Here is a 27,024-nt window from a genome sequence, read left to right on the forward strand (position 1 = left end):
ATACTGCATCTAGAACTGAAAATCTACAAAAAATTTTAAAGGTTACTACAGAAAAGTATACACATTATGCAACATTTTCATTTCCTAATATCTGTGCACTTTACTTGACTACCTTTACTCTCTCTGATTTAGATAGAAGAACACAACAAAAGAAATATGTAGTCACTCTGCCTTTTGTTCTCTCACTGGGAAAACGAAATATTCTGTTTTTAACAATAACGTATTCTGCACAGCTATAAAGACTAAGGCATAGTTTGTAGAGAAGACATAACAAACTTAGAAACAATAAGGAGGCATTGCCCAGAATCCATTTTTACATCTGAAGATGTGTAAATTTTTAGTTAATTTCTCTTCTTTTCCCCAGTTTCCTCCTAATAAAATTAGTATTTTGAAACACATAAATATTTAAACCTACATAAACAAAACATCTCCTGTACTAAAGTATTCCAAATAGAAGTTTCTTCTAAATGATGAGTGCTAAAGATCACTGTTAATTCTAACACTGAAATATGAAAAAATCTGATAATGACCAAGTAGCAGCATAAAACCTTGCCTCCCCTCCCTGGTTTTTAATTTCTACTTGTCTTGCTTAAATTAAGCAGAGAAAGGGGGGTGGGATAGAGTGATATTAATTTTCAAATACAGAATTTGTGGTTTTCCATGGTCATATCCCTGTCAGTTATTTAACATTATATCAGCCAAATAAAAAGTTCACATCATCTCTGAAATACCATATCCAACAGTATATATGAAAATTACTTCTCTTTCAACTGTTGACTACATTAGTTTTGAAGCATTTTCTTCTCCACACATTCAGAGCAGTCTAGCTTCTTGTTCTCAGTTGCAAAAATGAAAACAAGAAACAGGATTATTTTAGACTCTAACCTGAAATGCTGCAGCCTCTGGCCTGCCCTTCAGCCCTTCCTCTGAAAAGGTCTCCAGGTGCAGTTTGGGTAGCTCCAGGGTGAAGTCATTCGTAGCTGCTGCAGTACACAGCAGCAAGGCCTGATCTCTGACCTGAAGGGAAAAAAACAGCATCAATGGTAATTCCCCTTCAGACACATTAACTGGGATGAACTGGGTCCCCTTGAGCCCACTGAGTGGACTTGCATTGATCGCTGGACCTGAAATCCATGAATAAATTTAGGACTAATTGATTTTTCGTTGCAAATAAATCTCTAATTCAGAGTGCTGGGAGAGAATGTTAAGAAGAAAAAGCATCTTCCCCTGGTCTGAAATGAGAAGAAAAGACACCAAGGGTTCTGTAGCCCAGCTGGCGTATATATTTCACAGATCTGTCGCCTGCAAAAACCTCGTAAGAAAAGAAACAGTAATTGTACTGTTGTACTGCAATTGTACTTCTAACTTAAGCAAATATGAGCTGTGAAATTAAAAAGTTCATGTGATCACATCAATGAGAAGCTGGCATGTGAGTTCTGTCTCTGGTATTAATCCTCCAGAATAAGGTTCATTTGGAAACAACTCAGTCAAAAGTCAAAATTAAATGAATAATCCACAAATAAAGCAAAACGAACTAACCTGCAGCTTTCCAATTAATAAGGGGGGGAGGGGGTGGGGAGCGGGAGGAAGAAAGAGCCGCTGCTTTTTGCGGGCTGGGTGCGGGAGGCACTCGGGCCCTGCGCGGGCTCCATGCCTTTGGCGCGGTTCCCCGGCTCGGCACAAAGCGCAGGCCGCCCCTGGCGGCGCGCGCCGTTGGTGTCGCAGTGCCACCTGCCGGCCGCGCGCGGCAGCGCCGCCCGCGCTTTTGTCCTCGGGCCCGGCGCGGCGGGAACGCCGGAGCGCTCCGGGCAGGGAGCGCCGCGCTGCCGGGCCCATCGCGACATGTCCGTGCGTCCGTCTGCCAGCGCGGACCCGCCGCCGCGCGGATTGAACGCGCGCCTTCCGCGGCCACACCACTTATGCTCACACGCCAAATGATGCCACACACCCAATTTTCATTCTATTTAGTACAAAATTTACAACGTCCGCCTCCTGGAGATGCCAGTAGTCAGATTATAGTCTAATACAGACGGATAGGCACACATACAAATATATGTTAGTACAAACGAATAGATTAAATCCATTCATTTGGCATACACTACATCTGTTGAGTAGCAATAGTGAGTACTGCAAAAAAAAAAAAATTTACTGTTCTAATGACCTAATACACAGTCTAATACTAAAACATACACTAAATATATTCTAAAACATATACTGGATATATTCTAAATACATATAAATCAACAGATATACCATTTACTAAGTACTATTTTAATAAATGTCAGGGTTTTTTAGAGGCTGCCTTGCCCACAAGAATGCACTGAACATGAATTAAAACATAAATCTATTCATTTAAATCCCAGATTACTTTTCTGTAACCACTTACAAAATTAGATTCTTGTAAAATCTTGATTATGAGTGAACAGATTTCAAATAATAGCAGAGCCTTTGAAATCTGCTCTGATTGAAAGAAGCATGTGCAAATCTACTGATACAAAGAAGAAGAGATTTTATTTTATTCGTTCCTCTGTTCTGTGGGAATAGGGAGCCCTACATTTCCCAAGTTGACCTAAAGAATTCCTGTCAATACCTGTGGCTGCCAAACATATGCACTATGATGCAATTTTTATAACAGGAAAGGTCCTCTACACATTTTTTGCACACATAGTGCACTAGGTTCAGGATACACAGTCCTGTGGAACAAACACACTCTCTAGAGTGTTCTGTCAGCATGTGTAATTCTGGTCAGATGTTAACCTTGCTGAAGATAACAAAATACATTGCTTTAAATACACACACATGCACACACACACACACACCACACACACACACCTGATTTACATTTTTATAGCTTATATACACAGCAACTTTTCAGTGTCTTTGCTGCCAGTATGCACACAGATAAAAGAAAACATTAATGTGGATTAAGGTACTAAGAATTTATCAACATCAAACCACCAGTGTTTTGCCTTCTACCCTTCTGAACCGTAGTCAATAGATCTAAATATTTTACTGCACCCTGGCCAATTCATTGTTTGATGTTTAAAAACTCAAACAGAATCAAAGAAAATTTATTAAATTTCAGCCCCCAAATGAGATACTATTAGCTTTGAAAGTCAAGTTTAACTGCGATATTGATGATTCTCTTTTTTCTGTGACAAAATTCACAAGGGAAATCCCTATGTCAAAGTACAAAAGCAGATTGCTAATACTAGGGGGAAAAAAACAATGTATAAGCAATGTAGGTATAATATATACACAATACAGACAGTAGAAGTCCTTTTAACCCTATTAGTTTCAAACTCTCTATTTCAGTATTGGGGTCTGACACTCACTGAACAATAAAATACAAACCCCATTTTTAAAATGGCTGCATTGTGGTGTACAAATGCCATTAATACCACTGCATCAGAAAAGTATGCTTCTTAAAGAGAATATTAAAAAATTTTGATATGAGGATTCACAATTAAAAAACAAACCAAATACTTTTTTGTGTTTGTAAGTACTTAGATTGCAGAGAGTACATCTCATTATCAGTATGCATACCGAGAAACTGAAAATGAATACAAACTTTTCCTTTTGCAAAATCCTCATGAGGGTCAGGAAAATTGTAAGAACAAAAGACTGGGTGTATGCTGTACAAATATACTATACTGTTTCACTAGAAGTGAAAACATTCCAAGCTGCCTACCTATTCAAGGACTGGAAAGCAATAATGGTCATGCCTGCATGGACTCATGTTGGAGAGACCAGATCTGTATGAAATCTTAGTAAAAAACTAATTTAATAACTTCTGTCTATTGGCTTTTTGAGATCCAGAAAGAAACAACAGGAATTGGGAAATTGTATTTATTTCCTCATTTTCTAAAGCAGTAAAAACAGTACTCACATATAAACTTACATTACAGAACTATGAGGCAAAGATAAAATGGGTAATTTAATTTCTTTTTTAAAAGAGGGTATTTTTGGAAGCTCAACAGGCAAAAGAACAATCCTATGCAGCTAATTTAAAATGAAATTTTTAGAGCTTTTTTGTATTTAATGACTTTTTTTTTTCTTACATATGAACTCTAAAGCAAGACCATTTTGTCCGAAAGGTCCCCTGAGGCTAGAGAGCTTTATGTTAAAATCTAAAACATCTAATCAGCTAATCAGGCTTATTGCAATGATGAAAAATGTCTAAAACCAGTTTCACTTCCCTATATTCTAAAATTATATAAATTTATATTTATCCATTGTTAGTGATTATCCATTGTTCATTTCTGATTTTCGTAAACATAATTTTATCTGAGATTGGGAAAAGTTTCAAGAGTGATTTTATACAGAGTATAGTTAAGTATCGTGACAGCATGCTTCTAAATATGATCATTACATTTTTCAGTTTAGACATATATAAATACTATATGAAAACAGGCAAAATCACAAATCCAACCTCTACTACAATACTCATAGCATTTTAAAATAAAGAAGAAGAGTGACTTATGACAGTGTTTAACTTTTTAATTAATTAGGAGAGCAACAAAGAAGACAACACTATAGCCACTCAATTTAAAATCAATAAAGTACTCATTAATTCAGATCAAAGCTGAAACTGAATAATAAACTGAAGTTACGTTATTGACTGAGCCAAGGTGTAGAATTTGATGGGCTAATTCTACATGTCCAAAAATGAACTTTAAAATTTTCTGCTGCTCTAGATAATAGTAGTTTTGTCTGCAGTCCACTCTGGTGCTTACATTGGTTTTTCTGTGCACATTTTGATGTGGTATATCCAGTTATGCCAATAGAGACATGATACTAAATGCTGGGAAGTTGTAAATGGTATTAGAATGTGCTCAGCCTTCCTAATGTTTTTTCCCAGTTGCTATCTGACTGGTACAACAAACCCAAGATTTTAGTTTTTATTTTGTTCCTAATTCAATGCTTTCTTATGGTGAAAATAAAATAAAATAATTTATGGATATAAACTTCACAATGTAAGCTATATATGAGAATATTTTATAATTTCAAAGTTCACTAACTCTACATTATAAATACTTATTTTTACACTTATTTTTCTTTTCTACTACTTTTTAAATAGCATATTATCTGCAATTTAAAGAGCAGAACAAGATCTACTGTGATTTGGTGATAAGCAAATGGAAAATAGTGATTTAATCTGTTTGTCTAAGATCACCATATTGCTGATACAACTGCAAAAACAGAGATCATTCTAAGATTACAAGCAAAATGGTTTCTACCACACTGCTATGTGCTCTGCATGTGACATACAACAGATAAAAATGAGTTTGGAACTTTTTAAGTAAAACAAAGCAGTTTGAATGCAAATCTTAGTCTTAACCACAGTCTTGCAAGTCTGTGTCTGATTTAGCTGCATAGTGTCCGTACCTCCAGGGCAGCATGTTGAGGGGGGCCATATTACACAGGTTTAAAACATGCACACGTACTCACAGTCCTTTGCCAAGGGAAGCATTTTAACAGAAATAAGTTACATAGTAACCGCTTTGAATGGGCAAGTATTTGTTATAGTGTTATACAAATGATTATAGAACTAAGAAGAATAATATTTTATACATTGTTGGATAGAATTAAACCTTCATGAACACTTCTTTTTTTTTCACATTTAATATGAGTAGCTAAAGTTTTCTTACCCCATATTAAAAATATAAATTAATATACAGGAAGAAGTTCCCCCAACAATAATACTGAATAGTCTTGATAACAGTAGTTCTTCAAGTAAGTTGCTGATACAGATTATTTTCCTCAGGATACATTCTAATATTTGGGGCTCTCTAGAAAACCTAAAAAAGTGATCAATCTAAGTGTGATCCATTTAATGGAATACAGACCCCAAATTATTTGCTGCAGGATTTGGCACAAGTAATATCCAAAGAAGTACCTCCCACAGCACCCTGTCAGATCATAGAGTAAATCTGTTAATATTGGTTGCTGTTAATACCAGTCTGAGCCTGCTCTGAAAGTAAGGAAATTACTACAAAAAGTGTATATTCATCTTATCGAATGAGGGCCTATATAATTTCAGATACAATATTTTCCATCAGGATGTTTCAGCAACCAAGGATCACTCCAGAAGTCAAAAGATTGCCTGTGACAAGTCTGTGACAAGACTGCGTATCTTAAACTGAAGGCACTTTAAATCAAGCACCTAAAAACTGGGAAATTATAGACACAATTAGAGAGACAATGAGGTGCGGGATGGTATTTGGAACCAAATTTGTCAATTGAACTGCAAAAACACCGCATCAAACCTTTATTTTTTTTTTCCCCGAGAGGGATAAAAACCAAACTACACCAAATCACAATATATTTTGCTCAGACAAGAGTGTCTTATAGGACAGAAGGGGAAACAGTTTAATGGATACTTGTTACATGGCCATCACAGTTAGGTTTGAGTCATCATTAAAAGCCATCAGATCATTGCACATTCATTCATCAAAAGAAATATGTCCTCAAGTCCAGGGGTCTGACTTCTGTTGATAGTGGAGGTTTAAATAGCATTTTGATATACCTTACTGTAGGTGGTCATACATTATCGCAATTAGTTATACCGAATATTTACCTCAATAGAATAACTACTGAAAATCTCTGTATTAGCATACTGATTCAGTGACTGTGCTTTCTGATTACTGCCATACAAATTTGTATTTAATTACAAAACAAGCCATTTCACAGGTGCTTTCTAAGAGAGCATTAATTACTGAATAACAGTGTTTGTGTAAAGGAGATATATCTCATAAAACTGATGTTTTGGGTGTGCTTGACATTTTTTTTTTCTTTTTTTTCTTCCCTTCAGGACTAGTCAAGATTATGGAAATTAATTTGCAGAGCAGACTACCATCCGAGACTTACCTATCAGATTAATTCAAGCTTTCTGATATTACTACATACACACACTGCATGGTCAGTTGAATAAGATATTAATTTGATCCACAGTTGGTTTTTTGCAAATGTTGACCACGGCACCTAAGCTTCTCTATAGCTGCAAGATGTGCACTACAATACATCCCCTATGAAAAGGTTTCAGTGACCTTGGGCTGAAAATGAACCTATGTCGGGAGAAAATAACCATTAATGTAGTCAATAATTCCACAATTCTCAAAACAAGGATTTCTCTTTACTGAAGGCAAATTATATATAAGTATTCAGCCTTTTAAAAAACCCAAAACAAACAAACAAACAAAAATCCAAAAAACCCACCTCCACCTACAAAAAAAAAAACCCAAACAAACAATCTACCCAAAATAAAATCAAAAAAATCACCTTAAAACCAACAAAGAAAACCAAAATATAGAAACAAATATATCCTGAAATTAGTTACTTAGATACATCCAAACTGAAAACAGTTAAGCACATGGATATGACATTCGATAATGTCTTATCTTTACTTTGTGAAGGTTTTTAAATCCCTCTTGAGCTGGAGTACCATTTTTAGCTTGGCTAGGTCAGAATGACACTGAACAATATGAGTGATGACACACTAGACAGCTATATGGACAGGGTTGTCATCAGCAAGCCAGCTGTGCTAACACCTGTATGTCCTGCACAACTGATCTTTAGGAACACGGATCAAGAAAGTCAGATTGCTAGGAGGGGAAACAAAAGTCATTCATCAAACACTGAAATTAAGAAGCGCTCATTTGAGATGCAGGAGGAGAAAAAGTAATATTTTTATTGCACTTTTTTCTTATTACAGAGAAATAATAGCTGGTTTTCTACTGCAAACTTCTTACAGAAATTGTTTAGAATTTTAACAACCTAATTGGGTTTTCTTGGTAATTTTTTTGCCTGTACACATACTCACTGTTTCAATAGGCCTGTGATAGGGCCAGTTGAGAACAACCCAGGACCACAGTGATGGACAGACTTTGAGCACACATATAAAGCAGGTTTCACAGTTAATATTAATGTGTCTAACACACAGATAAACCATCTTGGGAGTGTTGTTAGGTTAGGCAAAAAAGAATTGAGATCTCTAAAATGAGGGCTTTTAAATCATTATTGAGATAACTAAATAATATGATGGACTATAAATCCCAGTTTACTGAGAGAAATGTGGCTGATCAGTATACCTGAATGTGTCAGGTCATATCTACTGCAGTCTGACAGGGACAGCTAACTTAAGTCTCATAAGTGTTTTCTTCTTCCAGGACCTGATCAATTTGTGGTCTCATTGCTGCAACTAACAATTATTGCCACTTACACTTGAGTGTTTTTTCCGATGTAGTCACTTGTATATGGACTTAAACCTATTGCAAATTAATTCCTTGCAGTCCATAAAACTGTCATCATAAGGAAATGCATTTGATTACTATGGACCACATCAGAAATAACAACCTACTGCTACAACCTTACTAATTCTCAAGTATTCAATGGCCTCACCCCATCTCCAACTGCATTATATAACTATATTATATGTGCTGTATTATAAAAACCCAAACCATTAAATTAAATAAAGAAATATAGTTCTGTCTTTGTATTTTAAAAAATATATTATGGGATGGATGATACAGTGTTCATATTTTTTTCAATGACAGAGTCATGGGACCCAGATCTCATAAGCAGTTTAGGGGCATTTCAGAGGAGACAACAGGGGTCACAGTGAGGCAATGAAACACAACAGTGGATGGATTTCAAGGCATGACTGCTGACACGTCTGCATGGAAGTTGTTCTGCTAGCTAGCATATGAACCTTTCAATCAGCAGAAATGAAGTGCACTACAGAAGTGGACAAAGAATAATTCTTCTCTCCAAGTGCCAGAAGGAAAGGAGCACACTGGATAGGTGCTTTGATCACTTTGGGATCTCACTGGTGTGCTGGTGTGTCCCAAAGTGTCAGAATGCGTAGGTTGCTAACTCTGGTATTGGGAAAAACAGTGAGCAGGTTGTATTTGATTAACCTGCTAAAACAGCCAAATCCTAAGCAGCCAGGACAGACTATGATAGACTAAACTTGTCAAGATTTTGATAGTTAAGAGTACAAGGAAAAACAAAAAATTTTCTGTCACTTTGAAGAGTGGCTCACTAGAATGACTTCTCATGGTGGTGTATAGCACAGGCTATATGTAGAGAATAGAGATTTAGGCAGGCTGAAAAGGAGGCAGCTATAGCAGTGTACCAGGTGCAGTCTCTGTGAGGACGGATGTGTGCAGGACAAAGTGGGTTCTAGACACCTCTGGTTCCCGACCCACCACAGGTCACAGCTAAGCCCCACAGCTCTGCTGGCAGCCCCTCTGTGAAAATGAATTTAAGAATGAGAAAAACCCATCACACAGGGAGAGAAGGAGGGAACAAAAATACTGAATATCTAAGTCAGAAAAGAAGTGAAGCAGAAACACTTAAGGCACTGGATTAGGTATTTCCTCATAGCACAGAGAGAGGGCTGTGTTGGGGCATATCCACACCATATTCCATGACAGATCCCCTTCCAGAGGAGGTCGAGAAAATCCTTCAGGATAGTTCCTGAAGGAATTAATATCCATGGAGAGTCCATGCCGAAACAGATATTCTTGAAAGATGGCAGCCCACATGGAGAGCCCACAGTGATGCAGGGAAACAGCATGAGGAGGTAGGAGCTGCAGAGAGGAGTGGGTGTGGACTGCCTGCAAACCCCTGTGCCTCACAGGATGAGCAGAGCAGTCACAAGTGAAGCTGAGATTAAAAGGCAGGGTAATGCTAATTTTGAAATTGTTTCTACCTCTCCAAATCTACTTCAAAAAACAAATTAAAATCGTTTTCCCAGGTCAGCTGTTTTACCTGTGATGATAACTACTATGCAATGTCTCTGTCTAGATCTCAACACATGAGCTTTCTCATCCTGTTTTGCCCCCCTGTCCTCTAGAGGAGGACTGAGAGACCATCTGGGTGGGCATCTGGCTTGCTGGCCAAGGCTAATCCAAAAAAGCACTCAAACTGAGAAGCAATACAAGGGGAAGCTGAAGATTTCAGCAGAGATAGTGTAAAATTATTTCTTCCTCTGATGGGATTACAGGATCACAGAATATTCTGAGCTGGAAGGGACCCACAAAGATCATGAAGTCCACTTTTAAATCACTGGCCCATACAAGGATTGCACCCACAACAGTGGCATTATTACCATAACTAATAGATGATTAACTACACATTAAAGAATCTAGTAATGGAAATGAAGAGATTTAATATCTCTTACCTGTTTATACAAACAGAATATTAAGAAATCAAGAGGAAATTAATAATGGAACACAGTTTATCAGCAAGCATAACAAGGATTTATTTTATAACAAAAAATAACAACGTTTTGAGAGGAAAGTGTTTCGAGAAATAACTTATTTTTCATACTTAAAAACGGACTGCCCATGGGTTTTAAAATAAGACATGTTCTTAAATTATTTTTCTTTTTATTAGAAGACATTTTAAGAAAACTTTCTATGTTTGAACTTCAAGTAGATGGAATTTCCTTTCATCACTCTTTCAGTAAAATTTTATTTATTTCTGTTATCATTTTGCTACTACCTTCTGGTCATCTTCAGTATTTGAGAATAAAACTGAACCAAACCATAATCCTCTTGAGGTCTCTGTTTGTCCTTGGCAATATTCTGTTTTGATTTTTTTAGTTTGTTAAAACATTCACTTTGCATTTAGGTATTTGTCCATAATATTTAGATGGTATAAGATGAAGAAAGATCTCTTATATTATCAGGAAGTTTTGTGGAAATAATTCAGCTCCAGGCATAGGATAAAGATAGCTAATGTGACAAGACCCAGGGTAAGACAAAAAATAACTTTCTAAAGAACATCTTGTAATTTATGAAGGACAGGAAACTAGTTGCTAAAAATATTTTCTCTCTTAGCATATTCAGTGCTCAAGTTCTTCAATGGTTATGCTTCATAAATATTCACGAAGATTAAAAAGGTAGCTCCACAATGGTCTTGAAAGAATCATTCTGGGCACAAGCATGCCCAGGCACTTTTTGGCAAAGTCAAATGTATGATACTAGATGTTTCATCCACTCATAGTGCAGGGCAGAAAGTGGTGTAAATTATCTCTGGTCCAGGGGCATATTAGAAGCACACACAGAGATTGTTTCCCTTGGCTCCGATTTCTCCTGCTTTTGTTTGCAGAATGTTACACACCTATATACCCAAAGGCAGATGATCTAGTACCCACATTGTTGACTTCTGGAATACTTGAAGGGATAGAATATGGAGAGGAATGAGGCTAGTTTAATGGATCAGAATACACTGTCTTATCCTGAGTCTAACTAAGATTACTAAGGATGTCTGAAAAATCCCTCTGAGATCTATAGGTAAAAATTTAGCATTATGAATTAATAATACAGATCTTGAAGTGATACAGTGGAATTTTGTGGATATTTGCTGATGAATACATCAACACAGAAATATCAAAACCTTCAATTTCAAACTCCTGTAAGTAAAGCTGCAGTTACTCGTAGTACTTCAGTTGATTCTGAACTTTACCCATTTTCTTTTGATGTCTTTCTTAAAACAAAAGTAAATCCCAGAATTTCTAGTGGAGAAAGAAAGGCTTATGGTTCTTTTACTAGTACATAATCCATTTCTTATGTTCTGATTTTTTACTGGGTGAGAAACCCTTTAAGAACAACAGTGTAAACTTTATCATTTACACCTCAGCCATGTTCACTAATGCTAGGTAATTAGTTACCATTATGATGTAGGGTTTACATTTCAGATACTTCCCAAACAAAATCAATAATTTCCCTTTGTTCTTCTAGGAGAAATAGTATGTCAAATTTTGAATTATTCACAATCAATTTTTTTAGTTCCTGCTGAAAGGAACATCCTGACATTTCTAATTCTTATGTTTTCTTATTCTTTAGGTTGACAAACCAGAAAGGATAAATTAGTTTGCTACTCACTAACATGCTACAAGGGCTTAACAACTATGTACATCAAGAATTAAGAAACAATATGGTAACTAAATTTTTCAGAAGAAAGATGGCTGTTTCTCAAGCAAATCACTGCATCAGGTTAATCAGTACTAAGCATGTGGCCTTCTCTATAGCCTTTCCCCAAACACTTCAATCCTTGTGCACATAATGGCATTGCTTTCAAAACCAAAATGTAACCTTGCAATCCAGGACAATAAATTCTGAATGCCAAGGACATGTATCTCTTACTGCAAAACACAACACCTTCTGCATGACATGAGTTTTTATGCTTAAAGAAAGCCAGTATGAAAAAGGTGGGGGCAAAAAGCAAGATAGTTTCTACCAGCACAGTTTGCTGCAGCTAAACCACACAGTTTTAGGTTCTGTCACTTTCTTGAACATTAAAGGAAAGAAAGACTTGAAAAAAGTATCTGAAAATTAAATTAGTTTTGGTGAACACAGAAACTAAAATGAAGAATAGATTCCCATGTTGCTGTGAATTCAAGATGTGATAAGGGAAATTAACACTCCAAGGTAATAAAAACACTTATTTTGCTTTGTTTTTCTCTAGACTAAAAACAGTTCTAAAACAATCAACAACTAGAGCTACAGTTAAAACAGTCCTTTTGCCTAAATAATTAATATACAAGCTTTGTTGGACTTTCAAATAATGCTATACCACAGCAAAACTGTGCAAGTCAAAGAGAATACCTAAGATTACTACTGAATTTAAAAAATGCCATGAAAATATCATGAAAGTTTCTGACTACAGGTTACATCTTACTGTCTTTCCTTATGTTTTATCATGTATCAAAGACTAAAGTAGCATTCAGAAAGCCATATGGTTTTATGGCCAACATGCATGTGACATCACCAAATGACCTCTGGCTTACACGGCATGGACTTAGCTCCATAAAAATTGTTAGCTATTTGGATAGTCAACTGTCTTCACTTGGTAACTAGAAATAGTGGTCTCAGCTATTAAGGGAAGAAAAGTGGATTTTTGTAGTTAAGTTTTGTAGTAAGAAATAAGAAGTTTGTGTATTATAAAATTGTATTTTACTTCACTAAAAATGAACAGTTTTTTCAGATAAAGAAGTTGAAGGTGGAAATAAACTCTAAGAAAAGGAAGCCACCTTACAACTTCTACTCCTCTCCTGAGCAAAAGCAGTGGTAAAGCTTTGATAGATTTAGAAATACAAATCAGAGGAATAATTTTAAATTCTTACCTTATGAAGGGTGTCTTCTACAGCTTTCATATGACTAATGATCAATTCTCTATCTCTATTACAAGACAAAAAACAAGAGGTAGATCATAGAACTGAAACTCATCTGATTTAGAAATTAATTTTCTGCTACTTTTTAACTATCACATCTTTTCAAATAATTGTTGATAACTCAAAGTATTATGTTTTTGTCTCTCCTTTTTATATCCCCAATGCAAACCTTAAACAATAGTTCATGTACTATTTGGAATATTTCCATATGAAATTTGTTTCTGTTGTGGACCCTCAAACTAGCTGCTGCTATGGACATATTCATTAACAAATATCATTTTCTTGAAGAGTTTTAGATGTAAAAGGCATGTTGAGTGGAGTTATCTAGCAGGAAGAGAATACATTCTCTTACATTTCTAAAAGTCCAGCCAAATATCCTATCTTTACAATAGGGAGGTTTGGAGAATGAAACAATTCTCTAATGCCCTTTTGTAGATTAGGACTTCAGTAAGAAAGACAGCTCTCATCAGCTATGCTGTCATGAAAAACCTTGGCCTCAACTCATGATTGACAGAAATAGAACTGAAGTTGCATAATACCATATGACTTAGGAGAAAAGAGAGCATGACCATAGGAAGTCAAATAGAATCCATGCCAGAAAAGCTAATACACTTTAATATTCCACAACTGTCTCTCATTTTGCCACCTATGTGTATATTTTGTTTGAGCTTTTACAATACCAGAATCCATAGAATCAGTATGATGTAGGTTGGAAAACACCCTTAAGGTCACTGAGTCCAACCCTTTCCTCAGCACTGCCCGGCCCACCACTAAACGATGTCTCCAAGGGCCACATCTTTTAAATACCTCCAGACTCTACAACTTCCTTGGGCAGCCTGTTCCAATGCTTGACAACCTTTCAGGAGAGGATCTTTTCTGAATATCCAACATAAACCTCTCTTGGCACAACCTGAGGCCATTTCCTCTTTGTCCTATCGCTTGTTACTTGGGAGAACAGCCCAAGCCCCACATCACTACAACCTCCTTTCAGGTACTTCCCTCAGCCTCTTTTTCTCCAGTCAAAATCGTGGCATTGTTCCCCATGGAATGATGGCTGCTTTCTCATTTCTTGATTCATACTGTCTTAATAGAAAATACAGGAAAGTGGCCAGAAGAGTAAAAGTGGCTTTTACATTCCTAATAAAGTCACATAGACTTTTCTATTTTCAGGATCCTACCTTTATTTGGACTAGATTGACAGGGTACTTGGTTGCTGGCTGGGGTTAAACCACAACAGAGAGAAATTACCAAAAGACTACTGTATTTTTGTCTGTTTTTTTACTGTTTCAGACACTTTTATTGATATTGCTTCTTACTCAGGAGGAAAGTGGAAAGAACTGCTAGCCACTACTTAAAGAAAATCAAGTCAGCCATTCTCAGAACAAGCTAGACATCTTGCTGTCTTTTACAGCACTACAAAAATTTAGGAAAGAAACTGAAAGACACCCATGCATTGCCTACAATCACTTTGGTCATGGAATTGATATTAAAATAAGAGTTTCCAGATAAGACCAAAGTCAGTTTAGCTACTTTGCTTACTTGTTCCAAAGGAAGAAAAAGACACTTGCACTTTTTATGAAGAACAAGTAGAACAGTTTATGTTAGAATATAACATAGAGTTCTTATGGTAGAACAATGATGGTTGGAAGTTTTCACATCAAAAAAACCTTTTCTGAATATAAGAATGGCTATAGGGACTCCTTAGTGGAGTGCATATGCACTCCTTAGTGGAGTGCATAAAATAGATTGGGGCAGGGTGAAAAGGAGAAGGCTTTTAAGAACAAATCCTTCTTTGGGCCATAATCTGCTTTGATACACTTACACTAAATAATATTTGTCATTTTAATTAGCTTGCTAAACATATCACTGATAACTATATTAATTACATTATTTTTCTGGTGCATAAGCCCCTTAAAGCTTCTAAGCTATTCTTCTTCAGAGGTCAAATCTACCCCATGTATAATGAGAAATTTTAATTTTAAATTGAACTTTTTTAAAATCTTGGCCATGGACCAATAATATTCCAAGTGCATACTACTGTAACAGGAATAGATAACAAAGTCTGAAAGGATTTATAATTTTACCTGACTACATAACTCTAAGAGGTTATTAATAATCTCATTCAAGTCAATGGAACAGCTTTTGACTACCAATACTTTCAGAAATGGTCCCTGAACATTTCCTTCCACTCTTCAAGTTATAGTATAAAAAGGCATGGGGCTTACATCTAAATCCAAAGCTCTCTGAAATCAGAAGAAATATCTATACTATTCCACAGATAAGCCTCGGTCCAAAATGGGTTTCAGCCCCTTTAGAACAAACAATCGTTCCTTAAACAAACAGAATGTGAAGGATCTATTGAAGAGATGTTGTCAAATCAGTAAGGCAATTGGCAGACAAAATGCTTATGCATTTTGGACCAATAATTTGTATCACTATTATGGGATAACTACAGAAAAAATAACGTGCAGTGTCTTGAAGAGTTTTCTTTTTCGAAGTCTATCACTGAATTTCAAAGAGAGACAGATGTACTTTTGTTTTCTAGCATTACATTAGCTAAGGCTAAAACCCTGTGCATGAAAGTGAGAATTGATCTTTTGTCTGTTTTAAGTGATCTCCCCAAGGTCCCAGGGCTCACTTGGCTGCCGTGCAGAGGGCACTCTCTGCATCGCGGATGCTCTCGCTCAGTCGACGCTTGTCCTGCTCCAGCTGGGTAAGAAGTCTATTTTGCTGACGCAGAAATCGATCTCTTCTTCTCAGCTCCATCGTTGCCTCGGAGAGACTCTGCAAGCAGACAGAAAACAGAGTTACTTGTCAGCCCAAATAATTAACTTCAGTTTATGCCATAGGCTATTAAACAAAGTGGAAAACAGACTACACTGTGTAGTAGATTTGGACCATTGCATACTAAGGTTTTATGAATTCTCTACCAAAATATTACCAACTTAGAACCCTCCAGTTTTTAGTATATTGACTGTGTACAAATATATTTATAAAATAAAATTATTTTTTTATCAAGCAGGGACATACACTATGCTACAAGTACTAAATTTACAAATATTAGATCTAAACGCAAAGGAAGTATCAAGAGTACAGTTTTAAAGAACACAGAATATTCACAAAACTTAATTTAAAATAAATATTAAAGAAAGGAATTCACAAGGAAAGGGAATAAACACAGAAACATTTATTTAAAAATTTTACACAGTTCAGAAATTTCAGTAGAATAGATAATCTCATACTCTCTGTTAGCGCATCAAGTACAATCTATTTTATGGTGCTTTCACTATTATAAAATTAGTTTCCCAATATGCAAAATAGTATATATATTTTCTAAACATTTCTCTCTGGCATAGAATTAACACAACATGCTTTAATCAATTCAGATTAATCCAATAGGTGAAAAATAGCACACAGGACTAATTAATATAGAATCTGGCTGGTTTCTAGTCCTTTCTGCTGGGATAAATCAATACATTTATAGACTGGAGTATTAATAATTTGATTTCATAATTTGTTACATGTTACATTTCACTTATAGCTGTTAATTGCCTTTTTAGAAAGAAATTATAATCAGTGGTTATAAGCATACTTTTACACATAGCATATTTCCTGATAGATCCTAAAATACAGAAGAGAAGGCTGCACAGTTGCAAGACTGAGGTCTTACACACCTTTTTTTCAAAATTTATGGGTATATTTTCTGCTTGAATTCCAAAAATGCTGTGCATAATTTGTACTCAGTACATGTCCTGAGTACCGTGGAACATGGAGATGTACTATGCTGTGGATGAGTGTGAAGAACAGTATATATAAAATGCCGATAAAAATTTGGAGGGTGCTGGAAACTCAACTAACCTGAAGAAGTTTCAGACCTCTTTAAGGGTTAGAGGCATTTCAAAAAGCATTATGATAGAGAAATTTTCTATAAAATAACAATCTACAGCAAAGGACTGCATAGTCCTGTAAAATAAACTGTCATCTCTGGACTGGCATAAGTCTTCTTCTTACATTCCTAAAGAGAAAAGGCAACCAGTACTTCAACAGTGATGTATTTTGAAGGTACAGCACCATCACTTGTAGACTTGTGAAGGAATTTACAAAATCTAAGCTGAAATTAATCACAACTGTAAGAAAAAAACCTGAAGTTTATTTAAGAAACTCTAAACCTAGAAATGTTAATAATTCTTGTTCAAATGACTGCAGGTTGAATAATTCTATTTTGACTCTTATGTCTTTATTTTCAATAAACAACTGATATATTTCCCCTAAGGAAAGATAAACACACAGATAGCATTCATCCACTGCACAAGGATATTCAAAACCAGAAGCCTTGTTTTCAGAAATTCTACCCTTAAGCCACTGGCAGCTAATCAAATCTCTGTCTAAACAGATGACTTTGTGAATTATCAGATTTTCAGAAATTTTATTTCCAAGAACTGAAATGTGGATTAGCATGGATAAAAGGATCCATCTCTGGTTCAAAAACAAAGAGCATTATCTTCTTCCAATTATTTTGTTTACTATTTGCTTTCAACATTGAGGAAAGAGTTCTGAAAACCAAGTCAAGTAACCCCCTGCCCATATTCCCACCTTTGAAAAATGGACTATATTTGAACATAGAACAAGGTCTCTATACACAGAACAAGGTCTCTATTAGCAATGTTTGGTCCAACCCAGCTTCCCACATGACTGAAAAATCTGGTTTTAATAAGTTTCTGCTAGTATTTTGATGCAAGAAAATTTTGATGCAGATGCTGTTGAATGGATTTTGGTCCCAGCATCCTAGCAGTCATGGTAGAGAAAGACAGGATAATAGGAACATTATGCATATTTATTTTATTTTTATTATAGCTATCCATCTGCAGGGATAAGAAGAGTTGTTGGCTCCAACATAAACCTTTCATTACTGACCATGAACAGTGAAAAGACCCACTAGTCAAAATCTTCTGTGAGCTGCTAACTAACCTAGGTTACTCATTGCAAGCACATGCCTATTAATGAGGCAATAGCAGGGTCTAACTTTTTTAAGGGGCATGGTCAGCAATCCATGCTAGCTGGTGATGAAGCAATATAGAAATGGTTAAATCAAGTATCTCACTGAAGAGCTGCTCAAAGAGCTATTCAAAGAGAACCCCATTATTTACAGAAATCTCTAAAGAATTAATACTTTATCTAGTAACACTGCAATATCTAAACAAAATGGAAACTGATTTTAGCACTCCAAAAGCAGTTTCAGCAATTACTTGAAGCTTCTTGCTACTGTGGGTTAAAGTCAAGCCTTGGAAATGTTCAAATACAGTGTGGTGTATTATAAAATAATGGCTCGTAAGCCTCTTTTTTTGCTTCTTCAGATTGATCTAATTAAAACCCTTGATAAACTTTATGGACTCTAATATTTCCAGCTGAGTGACTGAAACCAAGAGGGTGTGCCTCAAGGCAGCAAGGCAACAATGATAAGCAGCAGGTTAGCCACTAATTTCTCAGCTAGGGTAGATTGTGAAAGTGTGATGTTCTGATATCCAAGAAAGTGTTCAGGAGAGAATAGGATAAATCAAGTTTAATAACTCTGCTCCTAATTGTTCCCTCAATGCTCCACTCTAATTACTTGGAGAACTCTCCTGACTGTCACCTGATATTAAGTTGTTGGAGGCTGAGTGTGGAGCAGTGAGATAATCAATAAACATTTAGTGGGGAGAAGAATGAAGATCCCGTTAAGCAGTGGGAACCTGAAGCACCCAAAGCCCTTCTGCTCATGAGAAAACCTATGGGAGAGCCATAGTGATTGCAAAGCAATAATCCAAAGCACTGGTTTTAGGCTTTGAGGCCTTTAGGCAACAGTACATTTGAGAAAAAAAAGGTTAACACGGTCATCCTAATTACAGCCCATTTTCACATTCTTCATATATAAGCAAAGACAAGCCAATTAGGTAGAAAGGAAGATAAGGGAAGTTTTATTTGTATACTAATTAAACCCCTGATGAAATTAAAGGAAAAACATACAGCTCTGTAATTGTGTCTGAGAAAGGTCACTTCAGGTTCAGTTATCAGAAAAGCACAGCCTTGAGATATTTCACTTAATCCACAATATAGCCCTTATTTTGCCCCCCAGGTCTTAGTATTTACAAAAATAAGAAAATTTCAAAACCTGATAATGCATTTATCTTGAAATGTTTTCTGTGGACAATTACAACTGTTAGAAAGTTGAGGCTAACTGTGATAAGAAGAATGAAGGTTTTAAAAACCTAGTGTGTTTGCACACAGTTCTGTGAAGATGCTGAGCTTTCACTTTCAAGTACAAGCGATTCTGAACCAACTTAGAAGCTAAACTCCAATTTATTAACATTCTGTAAAATGCCATTTATCTGTCTTTCTCGGGTTTTTAGGCATTCGGGTGCTAATTCAGACATCACTGCACTCCTTCCTCTCCAGTCTGCCAAATTCTCACAGATCAGTTGAGTTTTCATCAGAATCTTTAGAAGGGGTTTCCTTTAGAGAAATTTAGATTTTTGACCTATTTTCTCTCACAAATTAAGCATGAAAAAACATTTGTTGGAGAGAACAGCAAGCAACTGATAGCACTGAAGAAAAATCTCATTGGCTGTCTGTTGGCTTGGTCCTTCCACAAGCTTCCTTTAACAAGTTTAGGTTTTGCAGTCAGGAAACTTTTTATTCAAAGCCCATTACAAAAAGAAATCAAAGTTTAATATTGTAATTCTTTACACATAAAAAGGACTCTATTCAAAAGATAACAGATGGACAATCACTTCAGATGAACAATGACAGTCATACAGTTTAAATTCATGCAAAGCATGTGTGACACATTTATACTGAGACTGTATTTTCCAAGATCAACTAAAGCTAGATCAAACTGCTTAGGAAATTAGATTTAAATTACACAGACACAACACAGCAGTACAAAATATGCAAATACACTGCAGTATGTGTATAATGAACTAATTTGTGAAATTGAAGATTTTCTCTTTCAGATGAAATTTTATATGCATATTCTCTATTTAGATGCAAAATATTACTTTTTAAAAATACATTCTGAAAGCTGTCCTACACCCACAACTAATGAAATTTTGCAATGAAAAGAAGTATAGAAAGTTTAGCCAGCATCCATTCCTTCAGCAGTTTAAATACAGTTCCCGTTATTATTGCTGGAAAATATAATGATCTCTGAGTGCCCCCCAGAAGTCTACACATAACCTAGAGCAGTTTCAAATGGTTCAAATCCAACAGGTACAACAAGCTACATTAATATTTAATGTTTACCATATTTTTAGTGTTCACCACTGCAATGCAAATCAAATACATCAGCTCAAAATATACAGCTGAAATTCCATGGGATGTTTTTTGAAAAGAATCTTTATTTATCAAGAAGAAATAGAAATTATGCTTCTTCTAAGAAACATTTAAATAAAATTTTATTTGAGAGTCATTCAACAGATGGGGAAGAGAAAATCCACACATTTACATTTTGTAAGAGATTTTTCTTACAAAATTTACTTGAAATTTGAGGCACTCATGTCATGAAAGCAAATGACATTCATCACCTATGTACGTGTAGACAACAGTCCATTTATTGGCAGAAACATAGCCCTTAGACATCCAAGCAAGTTTAACATCTCTTTGCTATAGTGCAAACATTTCTCAATGGAAAATCTATTCTGGTCAACAAGAAAACAATCTATTTTTCAACTGCATTAGCTCAAGATATTTAGCAAAATATGACTGAAAATGCTTTGTGAAGTCATTGAGTTGTGTATGTTTTAAAGTTATTGTGAATTAAAAGAGTTTAGTAATTTAAACAGAGTAGCTTTTTCTGAATAATTTCAAACAATAAAATCTCTTTCAGAGGACACATCATATGCTCATTCAGCTCCAAAGTAAAACTAAACAAAACTTTTAAAGTGAAGTAATTACAAAACATAAACTTCCCACACAAAACCTATATCCTCATGGACTGTTGATAGAGACCCTTTTGAATAAGAAGATGCTCTGGGCCTTTCAGACATACACTAATCCCAACAGAGAACAACTGAGACCTACTTTTAAACTGTGGTTTGGGAAATGATAAAATACATTATAAAACCCATCCACATTATAATTTAGAAATTTTAATCATCTGCTAAGCTAAGTGAATTAGTATTACTGGAAAGCTGCAGAGGATTATATCACTTAATAGGACAAATACAATTTTGTAAAAACTCAGGCTTTATCACTATGAGTTTTAAGAATAATCCTTGAAGTTAAGTGAGAATAAATTTTTGGAATCATGTGCATGGTGGTATGAGTACATGATCATTCACTCCTTATTCGATTTCTGACACACTACCTCAGGACTGATGTTTCTTTTTTCTCCTTAGAAATGCAAATTTCTCTCCCACCACAATATTTAGCCCTTTGCAGTAACAGACTAGAAAAGACTCAGCCCTGCATATGTAGCAGATTTTCTGTTCATTGGCAGTGCCATGCCTCTAAATCAGATACTTAAGTGCCACCAAAAAGGAATAATGGGGTTTTTCACTGTTACACTTTTTACCCTGGTAGTCTCTCAGCCTTATAGTTGGTACAGTTCCAAGGTTTCAAAAAGATGGTCTACACCTGGATTACACTAGAAAAGATGAATTTTCAAAACTGCCATGTACCTGTAAATGAGGCATTAATATTACAAGCAAACTCTGATGCTGCTCTGTAGCACTGCTCTCTGCAATACTGGTAATTTTGCTACACATTATCTACATGTGCACATAAGCACACAGTATGCAAGGCAGAAACACAAGAAACATTTAGATTTCATCTTCACTTTAAAAGTAATAATCTATCACATGTACATACATAAAAATATTTAGTTGCATTTCTATGAGGACACAACATATTGCACCAATTTCTTGCATTTCATTTGTAGCCTCTCTCATCAGTCACAGCTTCAAACCGTCTGTCTCTGATCATGTCCTACTGGTCTCAATGATCTTGCATTACCAGTGACATTTCTAAGCCCTGTAAGAGACTATTTTAAGTTCTCAAGAAATACTCTTCCATTTGCTTTGTATCAAAAATTTGCTTAGAATATTTCTGAATGGTAACAGTCAGTTAAAACAATTCAGAAAGAAGGAGAAATAACAGCAATAAAACATTAACAATGACAACAATTTATTTACAAAGTAAATAACCACAATTTAATTCCCACTGTTTATTTAAGAAGGAATACAATCTGAATACATGACACAGACAAAAAGTCATCTGAGTCAGACTAAATGACACAGCATTCTGCTTCAGAACTAAATTTGAGAACAAATATTATGGTACTCTGTCTTCTCTTCAGACACTGGTTAAAAAATGGGAATACTAGGAGTCTTCAGAACAGTTTCAAGGAAATTTCTAAATAGAATTTAAGGTTCAGTTCTGAGTGCAAAAATATACTGTCCATAACCTCAATGTACTGGTGACCCCAGCTAAGTTTTTTTATGCTGAAGCCCTTTCTTGGAAGAGGCTGCTGCACAATTCCACCAGACACGCGTACATTAATTTGAGCCATCACATTGAAGAATTAGGGGCAATGACAAGAATGTCAATTAGTGCCACACAAAGGTTTGATCTTGCTTCATAAAGAGTTTTTTATTTTCTTTAATTAATTAATTAATTAGACAAATCTCTTTTTTTAGTATGGCACTAACATTGACATGGGCTTCACAAAAGAGTTATCATTTTATGTGATTTACATTCAAATATTGCATTCCCCTTCAGATGAGTTCTGACCAAATCATACATGCAAGGTATGTGTGTTTCCACAGAGCCCCAAATTTATTAAGTGCATTAATGTTTTATTTGACCATCAGGACAGCTACATCTTGCATGATGTACCAGCAGGGAGAAAACACACACCCCTTTTACTTTTTAAACCTCAAAAAATTAAGAAAGAATTTATAAAGATGCAATTTTATATTAAAAGGTCTATTTTTCAATATAGGTCACCCCTATCCTTTCACTTATTAAAAACTGGAGAGTAGTCACCTTAGCAGAAAAAACCAGATACAGTAAAACAAAATTTAACTTACATAAAAGGCAACTCTTAAATCATTCTATTGAAAAAGCATCAAAGATATATTACATCCCAATATTCAGCAAGGAGATCAAAGTGCTATAAAGACATATTGATTAGATGTCTCACTTCCTTCTGGATATGCTTTGAGTCATACCAAGTGCCAAACGAGAACACAAAGCTTAATAAACAAGGTATAAGTTTCCCTGAGCCTAGCAAATACATATCCTTAAATAGGGAAGTTAAACAGTGACAGTGAATTCAGTGAAAACTGAATTATTATTTATATTTTTCTCTTTTGGTATATTTCTTAACTATAAGACAAAATGGCGCCATGATGGTACAAAACTTGGAAAGTTACCTACTTCACTATAAATGACAAATATGCCTATCACTAGGTGATACCATGCAAGCAATTATTTTAGTAAACTAAGTATATTATTATTAACTTTTTCTAAGAACACTTATTTCTTCCTTCTCACACTTGAGAAATTTTCCGATAAACAATGAAGTAGTATTTATAAAGAAATGTTGGAACTGCTACTTAGAATTGAGAATCTTAATGTCATAATTCTAAAATCACTCAATTTCTTATCGAAAAGTCTACAGACAAACAAAACAAAACAAAATACTAACAAACATAATCCCCAAAATACAACACTTAAGGTGGTTTTACTTTAACTAGAAAGAATTGGGAACATTTTAAAATCTTTTTAACTGAGAAGTAAAATGATCTAGCAAGAAGAATCTCACTGGATTTTTCACAAATACATATTGTGAAAGACAACACAAAAAATTAGGCAGCATAAAATATAACATCTGTTTTGAGTTTGTTGCCCTGCTATAATTTTGAAGAGCTTCCATGCTCTACTAGAGGACAGCAGAGGTACAGATTTTGGAAGCTGAAATTGGTATAAATTTTGAAAAACTTTCCCCTTGAAAACCACTGAATACCTAATGGAGTATCAAATTAAATTAAAAGATCAAATTATATGAAGGATGGGCCCAGCTGCTGTCATAGCATGCAGCCAAGGGAATACAGGTGCAAAGGAATGCGTCTCTTGTTTTAGTCTTATGCCAGTTAGATACATACTTAATTATATTCCAAGAGTTTAATTATATTTCAATAGCTATTTGAAAGATTTTACCTATGGTTTGACAAGAAGATACAAAGATATTTGCAGAATTAGTTGCACACAAAGAGAAAGGGAGAACATAGGAAAACATGACTCAGGTGAAAAATGATGAGGCCCTGGAGATATCCTAAATAAACAGCAGCAAAAAGGAAATCTACCTACAAAAGACTTGTATAACAAGAAGATACAGAATGTGTATAGTAGAAAGTACTACACATTGATATCTGTACAACCAGGAAAAATAGGGTATAGAACACCTTCTTTAAAAAAATCTCATGCTGTTTTAAAGATCTATTGATCCCCTCTGCACATCTCAAGGTAACACAGTTACTTTGTAGTTGATCCAATAATGTAACAAAGATCTCCCAGGCACTGGATTTACCAAGAAGCTTTTCGGTATTTTTGAGTGGAAACTGAAAGATAGTTGAAGGTCTTGAAATAAGAGGAAAAAGTGGTATGAAAGTACATATGCTTAATAACCACATGCTGTAATTACACAATAATCCCATTTTTCTTCCAAATTACTTGTCAATAAATCTTTCTCACTGCACTATAAATTCCAGGGTCATGGACAGAGGTATTTATTAGTATAATTACAATGCAGAAATAAAACCATTAAGCTTTTAGATCCTGATATTGTTCCATTTATTCTCTCCTTTCCCCAAGGGGGAGGCGAATAGTTCCTACAAATGAAATACCCAGAAAATATTGGAAGCTTCTTTCAAAAGACTAAAATGTGCTGGTTCGTGCAATTACTTTGTTTAAGTTATCTTTTCTCTTTATCTAAACTTTGACAGAATGTCAGATTTATCTTTTTTGTTTTTTAATACTATAGTGCAGCAAACAGACTCAGGATCAAAAGAGTTCTCTGAAATAGGCAACATTACTACACTATTAACACCAAAGCACTCTGGATTTCACTCTGTGCCAGTCAGTCATACATTAGACCTAAAATCCCAAGGTGTCATGTAAATGCATGACTCATAAAGTGACTGTTGAATAGGGCTATTGAATCAGACTAGCATGAACAAATCTATTCCATAATTTTCAGGAGAAGGGTAACCTATTCTTACCTGGAATTCAACTTCTGGTCGTAGCTTTCAAAGATTAGCTTTCGAAGATTAACTACAGTGATGCTACATAATCATGACTTATTCCAGTGTTCTCAGTGTCTAAATTACATACAAATTGATTTAAGAGTGAGAGCATTTTCTCAGAGTCATCTTAAACTCTTCAGCAAGTTAAAAATAAAATAGAGTTTTTCTTACTTAGGGATGTTTTTATTTATCAAATAAATAATGTTTACATCTGATTAGATTGAACATAAATGTAATAAATTGCCAATTACTTTCATTCTTCTTCCAATGTAAAGTAGCATTGGATACAATTTTATCATTTTTTTTATATAATGGTAGTAAATAATATACATGAATAACATTCTTAATACCAACCAATAAAATATTGTATAGTGGCATAATTTAGGAAAAAATAAGTGTTCACCTGGTATAAATACATGTTCAAATTCCAATCTATTGTTCAAATTCCAAAACCTTAACGTTGCTCAAAAATTAACTGACATTCAACTTGTAAAACTGGACAGAGGAGGAAATGCAGAGAAATGAAACAGAAATACAACAGTAATGATAATATCCTTTCAAAATAAGAGCTTCCAATTAAATTACGGTTGTGTGATTTATACTACAATATTTTGCATTGTTGCATTGACCTTCATGTTAATGCAAGCATACAATGAATTCAAAATCACATTGACTTTAACTTTAACTTTGACAGACTTTAACTTTATTCCTCCTCCCATTCTGGTCATTACTTACATATTTTCCAGAAAGTTTGACTCAGAACTAAGTTAATGCAGACCTTCAACAACTTGGTTGATAGTTGCTTGGCTGCTCATTGATGACTACAGCACAAAAACAAATATAAAAACCATGTACTGACTTCAGTCCCTTGAGACTAATGTAATACTGATGAATGTTCTAGATACAGAGCAAAGGAAATAGACAGATTTAAAAACCTATCTAAGAGCAAGTTCTTCACTCATTTGTTGTTGGGCACTGAACAGCTCCCAGGGAAGTGGCCACAGCAGCAGCCTGACAGAGCTCAAGAAGCATTTGGACAGTTCTCTCAGGCACATTGTGTGACAGGGATAGCCCTGTGCAGGGCCAGGAGCTGGGTGTTGATGATCATTGTAAATCCTTTCCAAGCAAGTATTTCCTGTGATTCAATGAATTTAACTCCCTGAACACACCACAGAAGCATGAAATTTAAAGTGAAGTTCAGAGATCTGAAACACAGACTCACTAATAATAGTAGAGTGCAGACTTTATCTAGGCTGTGTTCTGTTTCCTTTTGCAAAAAAGAGCTCTCAGATCTAACCCACAATTTTGTGCTATCTATGTGTCTTCCTATTATGTAAAGACAGCAGCTGCTAGAAGGAAGACTATCCCTTCCCATAAACCTAAATTCCACATGCAATGCATTGCAAACTATAAAAAAAATAGCACAAAGGACTAGCTGTATGACAAGTTTCTAGGTAACATAAATCTTTGAAGACTAAGAAGTTAGCCATAGTGGAAGTTATGTAACAGAGCAGAATGAACAGTTCTATTTATTTTACAAATAGTGTTAACACAAATTGA

The 27,024-nt window shown here is 35.3% G+C and overlaps 1 protein-coding gene across 2 annotated transcripts in view; it reads right to left on the reverse strand.

Annotated features, from left to right (window-relative positions):
- Positions 1-27,024, reverse strand: part of CCDC171 (coiled-coil domain containing 171) — a 150,475-nt gene that overhangs the window by 41,869 nt on the left and 81,582 nt on the right. For both annotated transcript variants that reach the window (XM_059492458.1, XM_059492457.1), the window contains exons 20-22: positions 15,822-15,967; positions 13,136-13,190; positions 886-1,017 (exon numbers count right to left, since the gene is read on the reverse strand). In XM_059492458.1, coding sequence (XP_059348441.1) covers positions 886-1,017; positions 13,136-13,190; positions 15,822-15,967 — 333 coding nt within the window. The remainder of the gene's footprint in view (positions 1-885; positions 1,018-13,135; positions 13,191-15,821; positions 15,968-27,024) is intronic.

The sequence above is a fragment of the Ammospiza nelsoni genome, chromosome Z (genome assembly GCF_027579445.1).
Source record: "Ammospiza nelsoni isolate bAmmNel1 chromosome Z, bAmmNel1.pri, whole genome shotgun sequence".
Lineage (NCBI taxonomy): Eukaryota > Metazoa > Chordata > Aves > Passeriformes > Passerellidae > Ammospiza > Ammospiza nelsoni.